Here is a 24,576-nt window from a genome sequence, read left to right on the forward strand (position 1 = left end):
TTTATTGTCTTTTTACAGATTTTCAACATTGATAAAATTGCTCCCTCATTTATCAAGCCTACAGAGGAGCATCAGACAGAAGAGAAACTCTAGTAGTTACATCTGTTTACATCCTTATTCTGCACACCACTATTTAAAAATAAGCTCAGCAAAGACCTGGATGATGCCCTCAGAACAAATAAAACTATCTCATAAATTTCCAAAAAACGAATTTAGCTCATCTATTGTTTTTTGAGAGGCTGTCTAGTAAATGTGAAAGGAGGAGATTAATTAATTTACACCATTATTTAAGGGCCGGACATGATCATGCAAGCACACGCACTCACTTTCATGCACTGACTGCATATCCAAAATCTATGGAAAACCATGGAAAAACAAACCAAAACCTATGGATAACAATGGAAAACAACTTCATGTGAAGTTGGCAGATATCACTAAGAGTACAGCAAAGCTTTTATGCCTCCTGACATGATTATGCAGGTGTTCTGCAAAAGATATCTTCTGTCAGCTTTCAGGTTTTTTGTGGATAGATTTGTACTTAGATCTTGCTTGCCCATAAAACCTCTAGCACTGTGTTCCCAAGTTTCTCATTTGTTTTATGGATGCACACTTTTTGAAATTATCTATGTTTGTCTTTTACATTGTTAGTATTCTGTCTCCATAATGGGGGAAAAAAGAAAAAGAAAAATCAATGTGCTATTACCCTGTCAACCTACCCTTGCAAGAATTCTTTGAACATCAATGCTTAAGTAGAAAAAATGTATGCATTAGCATCACTAAGCACCCTAATTTATTTTGCTTTAACATAAAATAGAAATTAGATGCAAGAACTGATTTATTGTAAGAAGCAAGGGCTCACAGCAAAAACCAGAAAGATAAATCAGTAAACAAGTGTCCTAAAACAACACTTCACAATGCAGAAAGTACACTACTAACAAAACCCAACCTTTGAAAAATCTCTAGTGTGATTCACTCTGAACCAAATTTGAGGGCAATGCCCTCAGATGCTTTATAGAGAAGTTCAGTTTAAACCATCCTTGCTACTGAAGCAAGAATTAAAAAAAACATATATGCAATCCTGAAACCTTAAAATGCACCACAGTTATTTACACATATTGGGATATTTGAATCATATAGCTCTTATGACGTGTACAAACAGAATCCACAACACAAATGACTGTGATGATTTCCCAATGTCTCAATTATATATATTATATATTATACCAGAGGTGTTAAAAAGATTCCCAAGAGTTCAATATATATGTAGGAAAGTACACACTCAGCCACTGAGAAGAAAAATATTAATTTACAGCTGTTAATAGAAGTTTCATTTGGACAATTGGTCAACACAAGGTTTAAGTAAACATTGTTGCTTACTGCTTTATAAGGTGTGAACAAATGACATTTACTTTGTAGGCAGCATGGACTATGTAAATGGTATAAATTGGTCTTCGAGAGCAAGCAACTGCAATATCTCATTCATTAGTGTATTTACAATTGTGAACTGGAATTCCAACTACAAAACAAAATCTATTAACAATTTGAGTCACGGATAAAAACCCTTCTCTTTACCTCCCCAGCAGTTAATTCTCCCAAATTATTTTAGAAACAAACCATCAAGAGGAATGAGTCTAACACCACTGAGTTTGGCTAGAACAAACAGAACAATCACTATCTGCTCACATAATGCTACAAAACTGTAAATCTATTTTAAAAAAAGAATTACTACTTATTAGGACACTGTTTTAAAAGGTCAACTTTAGCAGGCCACCTTTTAAAAACAACAGATACAACTCATAGATATTATTGCATTGTTATTAACATAATCAGTTTTGAATATAATTATCTCAGGAGAAGAGATTCAATACAAAGCCCCCGTAAGTAGCTTTTAGTTTTATTTTTACTTTTTGAGAAAACTGAACTTTGGAAGTACAGGAGAAATGCTGTTAAACAAGGCACATTTTATTGCACATAAACTAGCAGATACATTGTCTCAGGCTACTATTATTATTCAGCTTGTCAATTTTTGACATATATGAACAATACATTAGATACCCAGAAACAGTATACTGTTCACAAAGAATTTCACATAAAAATATTAAAGTGATGTCAATCAACAAATATTAAACTCTCCAATTCTGATTTTTTCAGCTATTCCTTATGCATTAGTTTCCTGCCATACATGTTTAACAGGATATTTTTATATGAAGTATTGCCAGGGGAGGAACATAGGAAAAAATACTGCTGTAAAGCCAAGGAAAGATCTGATACAAAGTTAACATTACATGTAGAACTGACATATCAAAGAGTGAGGTAAAACATGTATTTACATGGACTTCTTACCCGTGTGAAGGTACCCTCAAAACTGTGGATATCCAGCTGTGGCTTCTGAGCATAAACATAAGCATTGATTGAAAAGAGATCCTGTAAAACAGAATAATGTACTTACTGTTACTTAAATATAATAATGCATTTTGAAGACCTGGTAAAGACTCCAGTTTATGACCCCCACCAACCATCCCCAAACTAAGCTCACACAACTTTTACCCATCTAAGAAACATGGTGTTTTTTTCTAGTATATCTTGCTATAGAAGAATCAGTTTCAAGTTGATATCCTAAATGTTATGATAGTTCAAAAATGAAACTGTTTTACATTTATGAGTTATAGGTATCTAATTCATTTTCTTTTAACAGCCCCATTTTAATTAATAATAGTGTAATCATAAAATATTTCCCAGATATTTGTCCTTTTCAAAATAAGGTGGGGGAGGGGGAAGGGTTGGTTTGTTTTCTGGTTGTGTTTTTTAATGAAACTGGGAAAAAAATACTTTTACAGCAAGGACAAAGGCAACTGAGTACAAAAGGAAACAATTAAATGGATTCAAGTTCTTGAATGCTCCAGCATCCCAGTGAAAACCCCATAAGAAAACCCTATCAGCTTCAGGAAAGCCTGGCTACATCAACAGGAATGTTTAAATTCAGGGATACATCAAAACTAATCTGATAAAATTTGGTCTAATATATGTGGTAACACTACTCATGACAGCAAACAATCCACAAATATTCGTACTCTAAAACAAAGAAGAATAGGAAACTCCTAAGACAGTACAGTAGCAGCCTCTATAAGCAGACATATACATGGCAGTATACTATAAACAAAATATATTTATATACTATATAAGTAGATGGCAGTAGACTATAAACAAAAGAAAAAAAAAACCTAATAAATCTGATGATTGTTAGATCTTAAGAGCTGTCCCTAGAGGCCCAAGGAGGTTCACCTTAAAATTGTGAAACAATTATTTCATCAAATAATTGTTCTCAAACATCCACCTTCCACAGAAAAAAATACTACAGACTAAAACCCTGATAGAAAAGGAATTTTTCAATCAAAAAAGAAATTTTTGGTGCTTTTTAGGTGGTAAGAACCAACAGCAGCAAAGGGATTTCAAAAGGAGTTGAGCATACATGCTCACATGAACACACAACAGTCCAATTTCTACTCTGGAGAGGAGCAGATGCTTGATACCAACTCCCAGTCGATGTAAGAATTCCAGCCTCTGCTCAAACGCAAGGTTGTACACCTTCCCACTCTATGTAGCACCTAATTATTTGGGTTATCTCCATCCCTTATTACTACATGAATCTTGCAAAAGGCTAATCAAACACCATCTCTGAGGACCAAATTACATGGGTAAAATATCCTGTTCATGCTAGCTAGAATGTGCTGCCCTCCAAAGCAGAATTAATTTTACAGCCTCTTTCATGGATATATAACCATACCTTGGCTCAAATGCTACTTTTAAAAGTAGGCCATTATTTTTTTTCCCATAATTTTGAATGTAAGAATGTTTCACAATTTGAACAGTAAAAAAATTAACTAAAGGTGCAATTGTCTACCTGTGTTAATGTCTTAAAGCCCAACATTTTTATATCCATTATTCTCTCTGATACAATGGCTGGATTGATGAATATCACTATATTTTTGCTTTTCCTTATCAAAATGAATGTTTTCTTAAAATCTAATGTACATTTATGAAATATGTTTGACTTTAAAAATGTGTAGTTCTATAAATAATGAATTGTGTTTATATTATGCAGACAGGAAATCTCTCATAGCTTGCAAAAAACACACACACTTTATATTTCATATGCTTTTTAAAACATTAATGAAATTTAAACACTGAATGTCACAACTTACCTTTATCTTAAACCATTAGACATTTATTGAAGCCTATCACACTAAGTTCATTCATTGCACCCTTGCTCTTCCAACCTACTTTCAACGGGTTCACAAGAAATAATTCATATGAAACTAATACACATGTGGTGTCCTATATCTTCATCATTCACTTCTCTCAAATCTGTTATCACCTACAATTTAGCTAATCTAAGCTACTATGTGCTTTATTATGCAAAGAAAAATAAAGAGTCTCTCAGTAGCGGATAACACAGAAGAAAACTAATACCACACACATGTTCATATACACAATAAAAACTGCTAGTGAAATGCGTCAACTTCTCTCTTTTCAAAGAATGCCTTAGTGGGAAGCAAAATTAAATGAAAAGAAAGTAGAAATATCCACCTTTTAAAGTGAATTGGCATTTGTACAGTAATATATTTTCCTTGTTTCTAATCTACTTTTTCTAATGTGATCTTCTCCTTTGTTACATTTCAGATGTAAAAATTCCTGTCTACCTATCTACACTCCTTTGGTGTCTTTTTATGTTTTAGTTCCCCTTTTGTATTTCTGATTTAACACCTAAACTTGTGTTTTCTTTTTTTTTCCTTTTTGAATTTCAGCTATGAAACAAACTTACTTATCTTTGTGAAAAACAGAGATCTGCACATTATTGGCATTACTCTGAAATGCTACAAGCTAGAACTGGCATAGTATTCCAGAAGTGCACGGGGTTTTTTTTGTAAAATTTAAAAAACCTATGCTCTGGGCAAAATCTAGGGTGTTATCCCATGGCATTTCATTCATGAGTAGCAGAAAGACATAAAAGCATATTACTTGAGCTCAGTAGATTTCTGAAGTACTTTTTTTCATTATTAGGGTAAAGAAAAGAGTTAAAGATTCTTATTTGCTGTAGCCAAGTGTTCTATACTCCAACTAGACACCATTCTCAGGCCAATAAAATAACAGTAGTTTTATAATATGAGGTAAAGAAAGAAAAACTTGAAGAATGATACAGTTACAGAAGACAAATTTCCTATGAACGCCATTCAACAACCAGGAAAGGTTACTGTAATACAAAGATATTTTTTCACCAAGTGCTGCTTTTCCAGTATGGAAGCTGTGCATTTCTCTTCTCAATGTCTTGAAAGAAATCGTAAGGGTGACTTTAACAAGGAGACATCAAGATTTGTAAACAACGGGACATACAAATATAATTTCTGCTCACTAGGCAAGAAAAAATTACCTTGTTAGGTTATGTCATTGCTTTCCCTTATACAAAAGCAGGGGAAAGGGAAATTACCTTAAACAAAGGATTTGATTCTATTATTTTTAGAAAAGGCAACTACTTTTTATTAATGATTTAACTGATGGGAGATTTGTGAAACTCAGCTTCAGTAAAGACTTATTTTCATAAGTCTGAAAAATACTGGCTGATTCATTGAAGCCAAATAGTTTTATTGATACCTTCAATGGAAACAGTATTCTACATCTAAAATTACATCACTTTTAGGATGTAATAAGGGCAAATATCTCAGTTATTTTCTTACTCAAGACAAAAAAAAACACATTTGGGTGGGGATTGTAAGAGTTGTAGATTAAAAAAACTATGTGAAAGACTTGAATATCAAGTAAAAAATATTATTATATAACAGTAGATGAGTTTTTCTTAAAAATTGATATGCATTTAATTATCTCATACTTTAATAATTGAGAAGATTGCATTTCATTCTTCTACACTGCAAGTCAGAAAATGACTTTGTGATGGTAAAATAATGAAAATGCTCTCTTTTGCATTTCACAATTTAGAAATCACCACAGTTATCAATAACATAGAAAAATCTCTATTAGGTCAAGGGCAATATTTGTTCACCTTACTTAAAGATCATTAAAATACATTCTTAATCATAACATGTAGTTCATTGCAAATAAAATTGCCTTTGGTTCAATAAAAATAATTAAATGTAAATGGTAATGTTTACTGCTGTATGGATCTTCTGATATAAATCAGCATGTCACCATTTATTGAAAATTACAGTGACCTCCCTGCTGTTAATAAATATAGCTGATCACACGAGCTAGAGAAGAATGCCTCCAAACTTGTGTATTGCCAGAACTGTCCCACCTATAACTATGAAACTACAAGAAACCTAATCCAGGTGTTACCATATTTGCTGCTCAGCCATCATTAATAGACTTGCTGAAATTTTAATTCTCTGATCACATTAAGTTCTTTAGAAAGACAACAAAATCTGTACCGATCATCTTGGTGGTATCACCTGTTCTTGAAGAAAAGCTCTGAAGGTCTGCAGGTTTGTTTGTTCTGGATATCACAGTGGGTAGGATTACAGTGCTGTTCTGGTGACACGGATGACAGCTCATGCCAACACAAGATACTCACTCTCCTACCTGAAAGGAGGTTGTAGTGAGGTGGGGATTGGACTCTTCTCCCAGGTAACAAGTGACAGGAGCAGAGCTCCAGAGGAGTTATAGATTAGATCTTAGAAAAAATTTCTTCTCGTAAAGAGTGGTCAGGCATTGGAACAGGTTGTCAAGGGAAATGGTGCAATCACAATCCCTGGAAGTGTGCAAAAGGCATATGGATGTGGCACTTGGGTGCACAGTTTAGTGGTGAACACAGTGGAGCTATTAACCAGATTCAACAATCTTAGAGGTCTTTTCCAATTTTAATGACTATGTTTTTACAACTAAAGAAATCAAAATGAGTGACAATTATGGAAAGTTTATTCTATCCAACACAAGAGCTAACTGTTCATAGTCTATTTTATGTTCAACTTCCATAAATTGTATTTTTTAATTATTAAAAATATATTTCAATATGGAAGTATGAACTGTAAGTCTCAGTTTTGAAAGAACATTACGAACACATGGAGAAGCCACTGTGGCAGGGATGTGTGATGAGTCTCTGGAGGCCACTGCAGGCAGAGGCTGGCTGGAATAATGCAATCCATCCGGTAACACCCTGAAACATCAGCCCAGGGGCAGAGAGGGCAGAGCCGCAGGGACAGAACCCGGCTGCCCTGGTTGGCACGGGCTCTGCTGGGGAGAAGCAGTCGGATGCCGGCTCATCCCATGACCATAGGGATTTAACCTTGGGAGTCAAGGACTGTGCTGCCCTGCTGAACTCCCGAAGCGAGCTGGGAGGGCCAAGACCCGGCAGGCGGCAGGGGCAGCCCGGGCCCCACGGCGCTCAGGGCAGGGTTTGGAGTGGGCGCGCTGGGAGCCCCAAGCACCCCACAGCCGCTTCAGGCACGCACTGGCGCTTGGGCTGCACTGCCGGACACAGCAGCTGGCCAGGTCGCTGCACAATCCGCCTGGTATTCTATACAGGAAAGGAACCTGACTATGTAACTATAACAAAATAATTCTGAACACTGCATTTTTTACTTCCTGTAGGGCCCAGATACAAATATAGCTTACAGCTCTATTATAAAGCACCAAAATTAAGCTGACAGTAAAATAATTTCATAATGCTATTTTTTGTTAGTTTGATATTCATAGCCTGCTTAGACTTCCATACCAGTTTCTGAAGTTGTCTATCCACAGAGTTTCTTTACATGACTGACACTCCTGCATATCACTGTAATTTGAGTAAAGGTAAAAGCATCTTTGCAGAGATCTAAGAATTATCAATGTGCTTTTTCCACAGGAATGGAAATGATATTCTGCGATGGGCACTGAGCATCATTTTTTGTGACTGATATGAGAATCCCCTGAAAACCATTTACATTTGGATGCATTAGGCTACCAGTCCACCAAAGTAAGTCATAGATAGATGGGGCTTAGGAGCAAAGCAGATATATGACATGAGCACTCCAAACAGTCTAAGTCTTGCTGGAAGCAGCCATTTAAAGTGAGCTCAATGAAGAACCACCAAGTGTAAGTGGCTTGTCCAAACCCCATAGTAGAAAAAATTGGAAGTATTTTAGTTTAGTTGGCAGGAAATATTACACCCAGTGTCAGTCACTTCAGGATGAAATGCCAGCTTATGCAGACAAAGCCTTGTCTAGCACCTGGTAAGCACCAATAACTGAGTGGTGTGAGAGAGGGTAGAGGCACATCAACTGCTTGTGGTTTTCATATGCTGCTGGTGTGAAAGGTGGAAAAAGCCAGGAAGGTCTGTTAAGTGGAAGCAGCTCCTGATTAACCACACTTAAAATACAACTCAGGTTATCACCTACAGCTCATTGAGATGGAATATGAACAGTCTTCTTAAGGTATATTTGCCTTTAATAAAACACCTAAAAGATTTAGTGTGAAAACACTAGAAATTCTATAGAGGTACATTTTCACAAGCTTGTCACTTGAGTATGTTTAGGACGTCTCCTAATTCCAAGCCAACTCACTGGTATAACAGAAAGCCTTCCCAGTACAAGGGAAACAATTCAGCTTCCTGTAAGGGAGACATTTAGACAATTTTACATTTACATTTGTAGATATGTGGCTATTTTGGATGTGTATATATAGATACGCACACACACACCTGTTGTATGCGGGGTTGGTTCAGTTAGGGGTTTTAATAAATGTTAGTTAGTTGGCTCTCTGTACCCTCATTTTCCCCTCACAATGATTCGCTCCAGGTTGTCTACCATAGAAGCTTTTGCATGTCCATCTTGTAGCCATGCCCGAATTCTTCCTGAAAGTTCTGTGTCAGTCACCCCATCCTTGCAATCCTATTTGTCCCAGAACACTCTACCCACCTCTGTTATGTTCCCGTAGGTTGCCGTGATCCACATCACTCCCCTGTCGTCTGTTCCCATTGGGCGAGGGGGGCTTCCGCCCCTGTCTGCCCGCCCCCTATTTAACCCAATGCCTCCACTGTTCAATAGCCATTTTGTCCTCACGCACGACCTGGGAACAGCCACCCCAGCCACCGCAGTGGCCACATGGGAAATAAATGTTCTCAGCCATGCAGGCAAGGTGTGCCTTCTCTCGTCCCTCTGCCTCCTCTCAGCGTATGGCTACGAAAGCTGCATTACCCATGCCGGAGTGCTCAGCCCTAGGGCCTCTGTGCACGCAGCAGCTTCAGTCTCACCAAATGGCAGAGCCTAGCCGGGCGCCCCAGCTGCCCGAGACCAGAGCGAGAAGAACAAAAGCCTCAAGTAGTGTCCAACACTGGGGCCAGAGCTGCGAGTGGCGCCCAACAGTGGAGCCCAGGCCATGAGCAGCAACCAACAGCCAAGCTGTGGGGCGACCAGCAATGTAGCTGATGCAGGTGGAGTTCACTGTCACCTGCTCTGGAGCCGCACAGAGAGATGCGCCGCCACCGAGCCGTGAGCCAAGCCGCCGTCTCCGAGCAGGAGAATGCCTAACGCCGGACTGAAAACTGGAGCGTGGCTCCATGAAGTAAGTCAGTGAAAACTCCATCACCCTCAAAGGAGAGCATGCAGAATTTTGTCCTGCTGTCCCCGTGAGGGAGGGAAGCGTAACTTCCCACAGTCGAGAGTGATGAAGGGGAGTCGCTTCCGAGAGTGAGGACCTCGGCTGCAGTTCGTGTTTCCAAAGACGCCGGTTTGGTGAGTATTCAGTGGCTGGGACGGACCCGGCTGAAAACCACCTTCACTGGGGTGGGCTAGCCATGATCACAAGGGTAGGGGACGCAGAGTGCACAGCGCGAGTGGCAGCCACTGGTGGACTTCGCCCTTTTTTCTTTTTTCTCTGCTTTTCCTGCAGCTAAGGGTGGGATCATGTGGGTGGGTATCATGGGGGCCATGCTAACCTCCCAGCAGAGAGAATTTTATATGCAAGTTAAGGAAATCCTGAAGGTGAAGGGTGGTGGTGTCCCCAAAAGTTCAGTTAAAAATTTCGTTTGGTGGTTGTGCCATGCTTTCCCTAGTGTCTCCGCGGAAGATGTTAGGAAAAAGGAATTTTGGAAACGTGTGGGCGCGAAATTAACACAGAGAATCGAACACAGGGATTCCTCCATCAAAGATAGCTTTATTAGGCAGTATTTGCTAATCCAGGAAGTTGTTAGAACGAAGAGCACATGGGATGTGAACGGGGGCGGGGGGGAGGCGCGGCCGCCGAGTGAAACCCCAGTTAACCCTGAACCCGTTTTCCTACCCTCCTTTCCTTCCCCTTCTTCCCTTAAACTGGGTGGGCAGGGAGCAGTACTCTGCCATTCAAAGGTGCAGGACAGCTCCCAGAACGCGGACTGTGTTCCTGGCTTCCCTGAGCCCCCCCAGCATCCCTGCCTTAGTGGCATTGGCCACGCCACTGAGGTCCCGACCCCAAACCCTCATTCCAATCCCTTTTTCCCAGTTGAAAATCCCAGTTTTGTCACAACCCCATGCAGTTCTGTTTCCCTAAACCCTTTCCTTTGTTCCCCTGAAGAAGCCCTGCCAACCTCGTGGCGGGAAACTGCGGTGCCTTTGTCTTCACAAAATGGAGGGCGGGTGCCGGCGGGTGCTTCTTCTTCCCACAATCCCTTTGTTCCCATTGTTCCCTTTGTTCCCGCCATTGACCCAAACCCCTCCTGCTTCCCTGTGGGCGTGGGTGCCACCCCTCTGAGATATTGGGTTGCTCCCCCTCCCCCTGCTCCTCCTCGTGTGGGCGTTCCCTCCAGTCCTTTGCATGTTCTACCAGCCACGTCATGGGCCCCGCCCTCTCCCACCAGGGAGGGCTCTGTTGTCTCCGCCCTGCTGTCTCAGGAACGGGACAGCCCCCATCCTGTTCCCCATACCCCGCCTCCACGTTCTCCCAGTCCCCAGGGAGCAGGGGTGAGGGGGGGTTGTGAAATAGGGCAGCTGTTTTTATCTGTTGTTGAGCCTTTTGCAGATTTCGTGGATCGGGTCAAAGCGGCAGATGAGAGGCATGTAGAGGGATCACAGCTCCAGAACAAGTTTGTCCTAGAAGTAGCACCCAGGAATGCCAAAACACAGCTCGAGATAGAAGAGATCCCGAAAAAGCCTCAAGAGAAAGTGGTCGCCCCAGCTGCTGCGCCTTCAAAGAACTTTGTTCCAAGGCAGTCTCCATTTAAGCACTGGTGCTTCCACTGCAATTGGGAGGGACATTTTCTTATTCAATGTCCATTTTTAGGGAGTGCACCACCAGGGGCAGTGGGAGGGGGGGAGGGGAAGGGGACCCCACCTTTCAAGAAAATTAGAGGGGGAATCTGCCTCACGTGCGGACAAAACTGAGGCAGATTGCGGCACCGCAAGGGGAGCCATGATTTATCATATAGCACAAGCAGTAAGTCAAAATGATAGTGTGCCTGTGAGTGCAACAGATGATCCCACTAGCCAGGGGGTTGCATTCAATTGCAGATGCCGCAAGGAGGAGGGGGATTCCACATCTCTTTAAAAATTTCCCCAAAGCCAAAGAGAAAATCCTTTCAGTCACATGAGTCTGTTTATGTTCCCAGTTCATTTGTTTACAATAAAGTAGTTTTTTCCTAGTTTCCCTATCCCCAAGCACTCAGGAAGGAATCAGCTCCGCCACCATCTCCAAGCCCTCTCCATCTGCAAAGGCAGCCGTTGCTGTTGCAGCAGAAGAGACTGACTGGGGAAGCAACCGCACGAGCAGTGAATAAGTTCAAACAGCTGTCTTTTTTATTTAATAAAAAACAGGGAGGTGTTGTATGCGGGGTTGGTTCAGTTAGGGGTTTTAATAAATGTTAGTTAGTTGGCTCTCTGTACCCTCATTTTCCCCTCACAATGATTCGCTCCAGGTTGTCTACCATAGGAGCTTTTGCATGTCCATCTTGTAGCCATGCCCGAATTCTTCCTGAAAGTTCTGTGTCAGTCACCCCATCCTTGCAATCCTATTTGTCCCAGAACACTCTACCCACCTCTGTTATGTTCCCGTAGGTTGCCGTGATCCACATCACTCCCCTGTCGTCTGTTCCCATTGGGCGAGGGGGGCTTCCGCCCCTGTCTGCCCGCCCCCTATTTAACCCAATGCCTCCACTGTTCAATAGCCATTTTGTCCTCACGCGCGACCTGGGAACAGCCACCCCAGCCACCGCAGCGGCCACGTGGGAAATAAATGTTCTCAGCCATGCAGGCAAGGTGTGCCTTCTCTCGTCCCTCTGCCTCCTCTCAGCGTACGGCTACGAAAGCTGCATTACCCATGCTGGAGTGCTCAGCCCTAGAGCCTCTGTGCCCACGGCAGCTTCAGTCTCACCAAAAGGCAGAGCCTAGCCGGGCGCCCCAGCTGCCCAAGACTGCTGCGAGAAGAACAAAAGCCACACACACCTGTGTTCCTTTTCATGATTTTAGATCTACTTGTGAGACGACACATGTATGCACTCAAAAAATACCCACTCTTAGAGAGTCCTGCTTGCAAGAACTGGCACATTGCACCTAGTCGGACCAGAAAGAATGGTGACAACAAAAAGCACTTCACCTTCCAGGAGCAGACTATTGTTTCCCAAGCTCACAAGTAAGCGATTAAAGCAATGTTTCCTGAGACTAGAATAATTTGTACTTGCAGTCTAACATGTGGTTGAAAACACTGTAACTGTGACTTGCTTCTGGAGAGTGTGAATCTCTGTGTGGACAGCAATGACAACCACTAGGTTGAAAGATAAAAATCTAGGTCTGACTCAGTTTCTTTTCAATGCAAATCCAGGAATATTTGTGTCTTATTTATTGTAAAAACTAAGGTTCCAGTAACAGGTAGTTTTCAACATTTACAGTAACTGTAACAATATTTTGGATAACAGATATAAATGCACACACAGAAGATAACTTAAAAGCAAACAGAATGCTTACCCCCAAAGCTGGCAATCTTTGTGTGCAACTGACAGCAACCTTCAGTTTCCAGTCTGTTTCTCCATCCAGCTGGTCAGTTCGAATGAAACATGAACCTTGAAGTTATAAACAGACATCAAACTATTATTTCAATTTCAAAATTTCAGTTTGGGTTAAAACATGTAAAAGAGTGAAAACAACACAATTTGCAGCATTTTAAAATAAATGTGCAACATATAAAAGGATTTGTATTTTGGAGTGTCTGTGTGCTCTCTTCTAGGAATGCTTTAGATATCACACAACTGCACCATTTTTGCTAATAAAATTAGCAATATGTCTGTTTATGAATGGAGGTAACTTCTATTTTACAGATTTCTTCAAAGTTTCTAAACAGGCTTTCAAACATTATCATCAAGAGATATAACTTCAACTGGAGTTGAAAAAGGCTTAATTTCATTTCTTTGTGCAATTCTGTCACTTGTACAATTCCAACACTACAGAATACTGTGATTTTTTTTCTCCATGCTGGTATGACATCACAAACTTTCATTGCTTATTGTCTCCTGGTTTCTCTGAAAAAAAAATTTAAATAAGTCCTTAACATGGACAGCATTCAAAACCATGTGGATCTGAATGTATTATACTTAAAATAAGTATTTTTAAATTATCTGCAACTATCGATGGTCCAAGACTAAAGAAACCTGTCAACACATGCAAAGTACTTAAGATATGAGGGAAATTCAAGGTACACACTGATATACACTGAAGAGAATCAGTGTGCTGTACAGACAGAAGACCAGGAATGAAGAAACAGAAAACCGCTGCAGAGCCTACCCTCACCCCTGTACCTAGTTTGATGAATATTGTCAAGTCTGGAGTATTACATACATTACTAATGTAAGATTCAAAAAAGACCACACACAAACACTGCAAATTTATTAAAAATACAAAATTAACTGCCATTCCATTAAGCTTGAAGCCTTTTACAAAGGTGGTAAAATTTTAGCAGCTCTTCACAATTGCTACACTAGAGAAGCCTTAAATATTTCTGAAGTAGTAATTACAATTTCCTTTATACTACAGCTAAACAAATTACAATTTCCTTTATACTACAGCTAACTATTGTTACTGGTGCTAACTGCTTTGCTGGGTGTGCAAAGAATAGATTTTACAAGTTATTAATAAATTTTAACAAACAGACATTTATATAAACACACACATAGTTCCATCTGTATTTCAACCAATCCAATAAAAACTAACAAAGTAGTTTTACCCCTAGGAGTGATGTGGTAGCAATTAAGTGGAATGAAACACTGCAAAGGAGTTTGTCTAGATTTGAGTCTTATTCCAGACAAGAAGAGAGTCTGCTAGAATGTGTCAAGGCAGTATGCCAAGAAAGGGTACCTACCACTGAACATAGAACAAGAGAGAGATTATTTTATAGGACAAGTGGATTCTGGCGTAAGTAAAGTCTAATAGAACCTAATGTTGTACCCATCAAAGCCTGCAAATTAAGCAGTTTGATGAGCAGTTGCCTGAAAGGACATGCTTGAGAGAAAAACCACCTGAAATTCTACCTGACTAAAAGATAGTGTTTTTGCACAACAGACTTCAAAGAATCTTACAAGCTTTCATGTAACAGCTCTATCTATATTAAGCACATTGCAAATAAACAAATCTTTAAATGTTAATATAGACAGCTCTCAGAAAACATTATCACAGCTAAATTTTACCCAAAGCTCAGAGATGCAAACTGCAAAGCTGTCTCTGAAGTTTTTGAAAAGCTGGTTTTAAATTCTTAACAGAATTCTTTATTAATTTTCTTCTAAAATAAAATACTTTAAAGCAGAAGAGTGAGCAACATCCATTGCATTATAATGAAGTGTGTAGTACCTAGGAACACCTAGAAACACCATCGTATCACTGAATTTTCTATCCATGGCATAGATGAGCCTACTCTCCATCATACTTTTCCTGTACAAGACATTTCATGGTTTTCTTTACCCTTGCTGTCAATGGTTGCTCTCTTGCATCAATTTCATTTAGAATTATACTATCGATCAATGCAGTTCAAGACCAGTGTGGCTGTTGTGAATGGTTGACTGCACATATATTAATTTAATAGAGCTCATACTATGACATGTATTGGCCAGCTGCATTTCCTCTTCACTTCAGCAGTTAATTTCATCAATAACTTATCTCATAGCCTGTTTCCTTTTTATCCAGAAAAAGGGACTGCTTTCTGCCAAGTCAGCTTTCAATAGTGATCACAAAAGCAAAACCAAAACAATACAATCCTCTTTTCCACCTCAAATATTACATTAGATTTGACTAAGTAATTTTAACTATTCTCTAAGGTAACCTGGCTTAACTAAGTTATAAACATGGAAGATTAAATATGTAATTAGAAAGTATAAAAAAGAACTCTTCACTCCTATCAAAAACCTTGAATTTTTGTAAAACTAAACTCTGTATTTCCTTACTGTGTATTGTGTGGAAATCACACATACTTTACCTTTGAGGGGTATTTGAGTCAGCAGCGCATAAAACTTCTAAAAATCAAACTCTTTTGGAAAAAAAAAAGTATTTTCCTTTTTCCATTTTAAAATGCTTGGAAGCATTGCACCCTTCTCCCCCAGTAACAAAATTAAAACCAAAAAGCTCACCCAAAAAACTGTAAAAATTGTGTTACATATTTCACAGAATGCTTTAGGACAGTGTGAAAAGTCTCCTACATTTCTAACCTGAATATGACTTGCCAGGAAAAAAAAAAAATACCCAAATCATCTATACATGTCAGGAGTTGCTATTCCTTCTGAATACAGAAATAACTCTTGAACCTGACAATTATTTTACAGCACACAAAGAATGAATTTTTTTTTAAGTTTGTGCTGCTTTTAAAAATGAGGCATTTAAGGAAATGCAATTAAGTATTTTAAGCATTTACCAATCAAAAGTAGCTGTTTACAAAAAGAAAATACTAAAAAAGAAAAGTTTAATTACACATTGAACATGAGACATTTTCGTAAGGCTACATATAAAGAAGAATGCACAAAGTTAAAATTGCTACCTTATATAGTGAAGCAGTCAGATGCTCATTTCCCATAACTATACAGTTCTTCAAAATTAATAGACGAAGTTGTACATTGTGAACATCTGACTTATTTCTATCATTCAAGTGAAAATTTTGGAATTACCTGAATTAGAATTTAAGGCTGATTCAAGGAAATTACACTGGGCCTATATAGATTAATCATTTATCAAAAATGTTGCAAATTTCATGAGCACATTTAAACTAATTTACAAATATGTAATACTAATTTAGCCTAATCAGATGAAGACAGGCAGAAATCAATGCACAGCAAGTGCATGCAAGGTGCTGCCCAAGTAGCAACTAAACTAATTTTTGAAACCGTTTCAGTTGAAACTTTGCAACTTGAATGCTTAGGAAAGTCCTGGGACTAGAAAGGTTTTGGTTTTACAATTCTGTTTGGTGGTTTGAGCAGGAGCTCAAGTATTTGAGTTCTGTCCAGAATTTACCCTAAGGTTGCTTTTCCATGGAAAAACTGCTCTTCAATACAAAGGATTAAATAATTTTAAGAATTTGAAAAACTATGTAATTTCACATTATAAGGATACATTGGTAATTATTAACAGATTTCTTATTTATGTTTTTTGAGATATGATGGATAAAAAAATATTTTTAAAGCTATTTTGTGTGCTAGTAGAATATTGAAGAAAAATAATGTTTACTTCAGTAGCTTTTATGGTGTTTTGAAATAGAGATAAAAAAGCTCATTTATGATGGCACCAATCTAGGGCCATGATATGCCTGGCCTAGATTTGTCAAACAAACTCTCTATTGTTAATACAGAGTAAAGAGGAACAATTATACTTAGTGTGTGCTGGACTTAAGGCTTCAATCAGATAATATCTGAAGGACATGTACGTGTCAAATGCTTTTGGGAATGTTGTACATGTGCACATGCAGCAGTCACCTACCTGCCTCTAGGAATCCTAAAGAAAAGGGCCCTGAACAAAAATTCTCAGACCAAATACAGGTCATCCTTTGAAAAAGCTGGTAATATTTTCACCTTAAAACAATGTGCAGGAGAGAAAAAAAAATAAACGAAAAAAATTCTTCCCCAAACCAGAAAGTCCTTAATCAAGTAAAACACATTTATATCATAACCTTTCTCTTAATTAATAATATACATCATCACCAGATAGCCTAATCTAGTTTTTTTATACTACCAAACTTGCTAATCATATTCTATGCATTAATTTCTTTATATGTGGACATCTTTAAATTCCTGAAATTATAGCAATGTATATGAACTTGTGATATTATCAAACACTTCCATTTTATCTTTATATACACTCTCCAGAATATTAAATACAGTTTTTAAATTAAGCTTCTGTAAACAAGGTATTACTTGGGATGTTACATATATTCTTAAATGAATTCTAGCTTCCAGGGTTTATTAAGAAAGTCACTCAGAAAAGAAAAGTTGCTGGCTATTAATTAAATTATTTGTTCCTATTTTATTTAATTTGGAAATTTTGTTCTTTCTCTTAAGCAGAAAGATGGATAATTTCTCCTTAAAACAATTAGCTTAATATTCAGCCTGTTAAACAAGTAGTTTTTATAGAACGTATACCTAACATAAGAAACCCAAAATTGACAGACTAAGAGCAATTACTTCATGAAAGGAAAATAATTTATTCTTTGTAAAATTGCATCCCCTGATTTTAATGGAAAGCTATAATTAAAAAAAATCATGTTATCCTAATTACATTGAGATTTAATATTTGAAAAAAAGTGAGGAAAGAATCTCAACTGCCCTAGAGAAGTTGATTTAGTTTGCTGCAGAATCAAAACTGGGTGCTATTTGTAGCATCTCCTCTTTTAGATTACATCCATTCCTGCATATCACAGACATTTTTCTTTCAGACATGGCTTTAGGCAAAGACCAAACTAAAACCAATACTTTTCTTAGTAGCCTAAGAGTGCCCTTAAATAAACAGACAGACACGGAATATCCTACCAGGTATAAAACTATGACCTAATGTTCTTTGTTAGGCAGTAATACTCTTGAATAATCCTAGACTGCATAATTGAATCCAAATACCTCAAAATGAATTCATCAATTGATGGCAATTATGAGCAAATCAGACTCTGAAAATGACAAGCAAAAAGTTTAGGTAGAGTGGCATGATGAAAAGAGAGCTTCCTCCCTACTTCCTTCTTGATCATGAAGTGTACTGGCTTTGCTTTTACAAAGAGAAGGTTGGAAAATATTCTAATACTTAAAGCTAAAATATGCTAATTATTGCTTTCCATGACTGGCCATGTTTCTTGACATATAGCAACAGGAAAAATTAAGACAGTTTTCTTGATATAACAAACTAAACTATCCAACTTGTCCTGTATCTGAACTTAATTTTCATTTCCCAACTCCTGGCCTAGAAGAAGGGTCTGAGAAAGGAGTTCTAAGTCATGACATGAGACATAAGAGGATTCTCAATTCAGGAAAAAAACCCTGCTAAGGAATAACTTATTCTGACTAGCATTAAAAAGCAACAAAGTAAATGACACATTATAAAAGGAGTTGCACACTTCTATCCTTCACTCTTTCTGCTCTTGCTTTGAGCAATAACTTAGAGCAGATCTTGTCTTTGGCTACACCTATTTAATCAGCATTTTACAAGTGAAATTATTTTTTTAAATATTTCTATTTTTAGATTTCACAAGTACATTGAAATCCACCTATGGTATTTGTTAAAAACATCAGTGTACACAGTAAAGAATAGTGTATAAGAAGTTAATCAACTCAGAAGTTCTAAAAACTGTATTTAATATTCTCTAAAAAAACATTAAAGTTAACAGATTTTTGCTTGCAATTTTTTTGCCAATTATTGGCAAGCTTAAAAAGTCGACTTGCCAATAAGCACTAAAGTAAACTTATAGGTATAATTCGAATATGCCATAGCGCATATTTTAATGTTATACTATAAGGAAGATGCAGCAGAGGGAAGAAATTATAATTTAGTTGTATATAGCAGATGTACAGGAATATGCATATTTTATGAGCATAATAAAGACCAGGCACCCCAGTCTTGAAAAGGTATTGTTTTTTCTGCATAAATGCAGGGTTGAATTCCACACCACACTCCATTACAGATATTGTCAAAAAGCAACTCTAGAATGTGTGCACTTAAATTAGTAAAAAAAAAAAAAGTCAGAGAATTAAATTACATTTACTTTCTATAATATGTAATGGATAAGAATTCCTGTCAGTTATTCTTAAACAGAGATAATGCTAAACCATCACTACATGTCTGGATTCTTCTCTGTCAAATCTAAATAAATAAAATTATGTCTGCCTTCTCTCTCCAGAGTATCCAATGAATTTTTTACAAATGGGAACAACAACTACAACTAATGCCTTTCAAGCCTCAGCAAAACTGAATTATTAAATCTGTCTGCCTATATCCTATTACAGCCTACTTATGAATACTTGATTTTATTTTGTATAATTGACAACAGTTGTCAGGAAAGGAAGGTTTTAATGGCAATCAAATTAAGATCAACTGGTATAAGTGTCAGAGTGAAGAGCTTGTGTCAAGTGTTAATGAATTAACTGATGGGTCAGTGGGAAACAGGGCACGTGGAACTGCAGTGCCATAAACAGCTTTATATTTTCTGGCAATATTACCAGCCTCCCTGCTTTAAGTGAAAAACATTGAAAGAGATGGGTTACTAGAATGTACCCAGCAAAAGAAAAATAGACTCTCACTTTGCACACTTTAACACCAGATCATTTACAAACAACTTAACTTTTAAATCATTTATATTACTTGAGTGACTATGTACATGAAAATTTTAAACTGATGACAAGGTGAATAGCAACACCAAGATGACATATTGAAGTACAGCGTTTCATTTACTATTCTAATGAGAAGCTTTCAGTTATGATGCCTTATAAGGAGGAACAAAACCGCAAGACACCTGAAACATCCTAAACGTTTAAGTTACATCACCATTCCAGAGGATGTACATTTATAGAAGACTGATTAAATTAGTATAAAAGCATTAATTTCTCTTAAGACCAGGGAAGAACTGTGTGTACTTGAGATATTTGATCTGAATTAAGAAACCGATGAAGCAATTGATTAATTAGAATTTAAGCCATCAGTCACTAGATCCATGAACAGTTTCATTTACATTCTAAACAATCAGCTGATGGTCTTATAGGATACCATGTATTAATACATAGTCAATATGATACCCCTAAACTCATCACAGCTCCTTATTGACTCAGATGAAAAGAACTCAGATGTTTTTTAATCCAAGCTTCATCACATTGCATCTTTTTTGAATTGTGGTATTGATTCAGTACGCTTTAGGAATTTTTATCTCTATTAAAACATTATGGAATTTCTAGATACAGCAAACAATGTTCGAAGTTAAAAAAAGTCTACATTCACATTCTCAAATTTTAGCTTACTGATTTATATTATTGTGAGATATACAGAAGGATACTCAAAATCATTATTTTTTTCCATTTAATAGGATTTGATTAACCACTTTGCTCCATTATTCTTCTGATGCATACTACAATCTCTTCTTGTAGAAACCCAGTGATACAGAAAAAAGATGGTGTGCATTATTTACATCTTCAGAGTAATGACTAAATCAAAAAGCCTGCCACAGACAATACTTAGAACACTGAAAAAATTCTCACTTTTCAGATAAAATATGAATACCAACTAAACAGCTCCATGATTTGAGAGCTCTAGCAGCACAGCAGAACTCACTGTCCCCATACATGTCCCTAATGCACTTATGTATTTCTAAAGACCAGTAACACAAAAAAATACATATACATCTCAAAGAAGAGTGCTTATAGAAGACTTAAGGAACACTTCCTTTTTTGATGAAAGCGGAGCTCACAGAGGAGGTTGAGAAAAGCATCTGGCCAAATATACCAGTATCCACATATTTTGCTTCCAAGACTTTAGCAGCAGCAATAATAATCAACTTGAAGGACGGTCTAAATTAGGGGGAGTAGTAATAAAAGCCTTGGTATCTCATGAAGCTTAAACACAGAAAAGTACAAGTCAAAAGAGTTGACAAAGCCATCAGGGTACAATAGGCACGTGAAAAACAAGAGGATAATGTTTTAGTTAAACTTTAGCAGTGAAAAGCAAATTTTCCTTTACTGTTTGGTAACTGGGAAGAAACAACAGACCCAGCTATGAAGATTTAACACTGGACCTTACAGATACTTTACAGACAACATGTTATAAACTTCTAAACAAGGAATTCTTGAAACCTACTTTTGCAAGAGTAATTTTGATTTTTCTATTTTCAAAGCCTTTGACAACATATTAACAAGTCTATCAGTTCTGAATATACACATATTTTTTTGCCTGACTTGCCTTGCCTCTGGGATATGCTTTGATGATTCTCACCTTCAGTTTCTCTACATTGTTTCCCAAAAAGGGGGAATTGTTTGGGATTTCAGGACATTCACACCACTACTCAAGCCAAGCCACCAAATCCCGTCAAATTTCCGGGAAAATTCATTATCACTGGCAAATAGGAAGAGGCTAATTTATGCCTAACACAATACACAGTCTCCTTACACATAAATTTTCTCAACTCTTACTAGTCTTTTTTTTTTTTTTTTAATACAGAAAAAAATTTAAATATTTCTTTGTTGATGCTTATTTTGCTGCAAATCTAATGAAACACATGGACTGTACTAGTCAGACAAGTATGCAGAGAAAATAAAACAATTAGGGAATTGTATATATGATCATGTCTTCTAATAATATTTTACTGTGTAATTTTACAGTTCTAATAGAGAGAGTAGAATATTATTTGGAGCCTAATGCCTGCTCAGACCACCTCCTTCCACCACATAAAACATTCATACTATCTGACTACATCTTAAACAACTAGCTGATCATGTCAAATCACTAGTACTCAGTGGCTTAAAGCAGATACCAAAACATTTCAAGCCTGAGTTAAATCAAATGTTAAAAATGGAATAGGAACTGAAATAGAGAAACAGATTAAAGTAGTTTGGACAGATTGTTGGCAGCTACTCATGCCCTGAAGATAAACTTTTATCTGGTCGTATGTGCAAAACTTAACTCTAGTCATTTATCATTCTCTATAGCAATAGATTTTCAAAGCATTTTAGTTTCCAGACAGGTAGGTTTTACAACACTTGTTTTCTAAGCATAATAGAAAATTCCAGAATGTGTGACAAATGCAACTCCTTCAGTTGTATTATTCTGCAGTAATTGGTTTTATGAAGAAACAAAAAGTGACATCAGCTGCAAAACAGAATTCGAAATTGACATTTTCTCCTCTGGTTTGATTTTCAAATATCTGAAGTTCCAGAAAATCAAGTTATTTGTAGAACACTTACTCCTAACTGTCCAGAATAAATAGACAGTACTAGCATCACCTTTATTATATTCTTCCTTGCAATGAATTTGGAGTTTCATTCTTTGACATAAATGTTCTACTAATATTTGTTTTTTAAGATCTACAAAACTAGATATTTTAAACAAGCAAAATGTATTTAATGGCACAATGCTCTCTGTTTGTATAGAAATGCTTAAGAATTCATCATTTTCAAAAAAACATCTTTAATGAGCAGACTTTGTTTGAGATGTTAGACTCTGGTGTATGCCTTTACTGGTTAACTCACAGCTCCTTCCAACAGAAAATCACCTTGCATGAATGATTATTTAAGCCTGTACTTGCATTGCAGAGTTTTGTCAGTTAAATTATTAGCATTTAAAATAAAAATCACATCTGAGACTTATGTTGCTACAGAAATGAATTGCTACAATGCCTCAAAAATTATTTTCCTGTTTTATTCCCACATTTTACTTATACCATTGTTGTTAAAGTAATTACAAGTAAAGAATCCTGAAAACTCTTAACTACAAATTTTAATGCAAAGGAGATGACTCCTTTTGCTACAATTCTAAAAAGTATAAACATATTTGCAACTAGTATTTTATACCTGAGTAAATATACCACTTTAAAATAATTTTATAAGTGGAATTCAAAACACTGATCTATGCAATGGGAAATGTCCAGGGGGACCTTTACAGCCTGGAGAAATGGGCTGATGAGCAAGCACCAGAACAATGTAACAGTGGCCTGAAAAATAATGCATGTAGCAACTGTGCAAGCTGAATTACCTTGGAAAGAATTAAATGTTCTTCACAAAGGATTGTAAGAATTTTTAAATGATTTTCCATTTCCCTACCACTTGCATTGCACAGCTGTAGTGGTGAACAGTGTTTTGCAATGTCCACACCAGTAAGTTATTAGGTACTGGATTTAAGGAGAAACAGTACCAAAACTGGTTTATGATAAAAACCTTTGCACAAGAGTATGCTTGACAGCAGTGGAACTGATCAGCCACGGGGAGTTGCTCTCTCCAGAGCTCTACAATAAAAAAAAAAAAACCAACCCCCCCCCCAAAAAAAACAAAACAAAAAAAAACCCCACCTGTTTTGTCAATTTAGTAGTTGTTGAGAAATCTAAAGCATCTGAGATATTAAAATAAATTTGTGACTTTATTTTACCAGACATCTAAATATATATCTTTTTTAAGAACTTTCATAAGTTTGTTCAAAGAGAAATATCTTAAAGCAGTATTCTCTCTCTTGAAAAAAAAATACCGCTTTTCCAGAAGTAGTGGCTGTTACTCTACATTAAATCAAGTGTCTACCAAAAAAATTGACCCTATGCAGAAGACATGTGCTAAGTTCAAATACTATGGTCAGGAAAGCTGAAGCAGACCAGGAAAACCACTTCCTGTTCACCCTTTGGAAGTTCAGTTTCACCAGAAAAGGCTAAAGAGAAAATCCAGCTCTACTTTTCATACATCACAAAGCACTATCTGTGACAAAGAGGACCTCGGGAACAATCAGAAGGGTCTGACTGAAATAAAGCAATTCTTACCCCCCATAAAAAGCAACTAAGGAAAAGCAGTATCCTACCAGCACTGTGATTAGTCTGTCGTAAGCCTAAGTAGTTAGCAGTAATACAGAAAAAAAAATTTTGCAGTCCTAGTGTCTATGGAGCATATCACAAGACAAAGCTTTTCACCCCTTGGCTATTCCAGCTGCAGATGTAGGCAATTAGTTCCTTCAGCTGTAATTCAATGTACAATGCTATTCTGCCATGCAATCCTTCTCCCAGTAACTTTTGACTTGTGGCCAATTTCAATCTAGTATGGCAGAACAATGATCTCAAACTTAGGAAGTTCCCTGAGTTTTTGTGAAACAAGAGAGGATGAAGAAGCCATATGAACAAAAGAAAAGCCAAGCTGCTAACTTCAACAGTCATCTGTTCCAAGACCTAGCAAAAGTTGATAGCTAAAATCATTTGCTTAGCTCAGAACCAGCCACTGCATTTGCCAGCTTTTCACCATGAATCTGGAATTATTAGAGGCATGTAAATAAAAAGCTTGTCTGGAAAAACATAACCTTCATTATTTCTTTTTTGACACTCTGTAGTCACCCTATAAAGTTTGTATTTCTCTCAGAATTTCACATTTGAAAGTAAAAAGAGTACAAATATTCTAGAAACACAGAGTCTTACAGTCACATGCACCACATTTTCAGGGAAGGTGAGACC

At 37.3% G+C, this 24,576-nt stretch overlaps 1 protein-coding gene across 3 annotated transcripts in view; it reads right to left on the reverse strand.

The window, feature by feature from the left end:
• The window catches only part of ATP9B (ATPase phospholipid transporting 9B (putative)), a 167,279-nt gene that overhangs the window by 91,371 nt on the left and 51,332 nt on the right, over window positions 1–24,576 (reverse strand). For all 3 annotated transcript variants that reach the window (XM_053940713.1, XM_053940706.1, XM_053940722.1), the window contains 2 exons: window positions 12,918–13,012; window positions 2,344–2,424 (listed from right to left, as the gene is read on the reverse strand). In XM_053940713.1, the coding sequence (XP_053796688.1) occupies window positions 2,344–2,424; window positions 12,918–13,012 (176 nt within the window). The remainder of the gene's footprint in view (window positions 1–2,343; window positions 2,425–12,917; window positions 13,013–24,576) is intronic.

This window comes from Vidua chalybeata, chromosome 1 (assembly GCF_026979565.1).
Source record: "Vidua chalybeata isolate OUT-0048 chromosome 1, bVidCha1 merged haplotype, whole genome shotgun sequence".
NCBI classification, from domain to species: domain Eukaryota; kingdom Metazoa; phylum Chordata; class Aves; order Passeriformes; family Viduidae; genus Vidua; species Vidua chalybeata.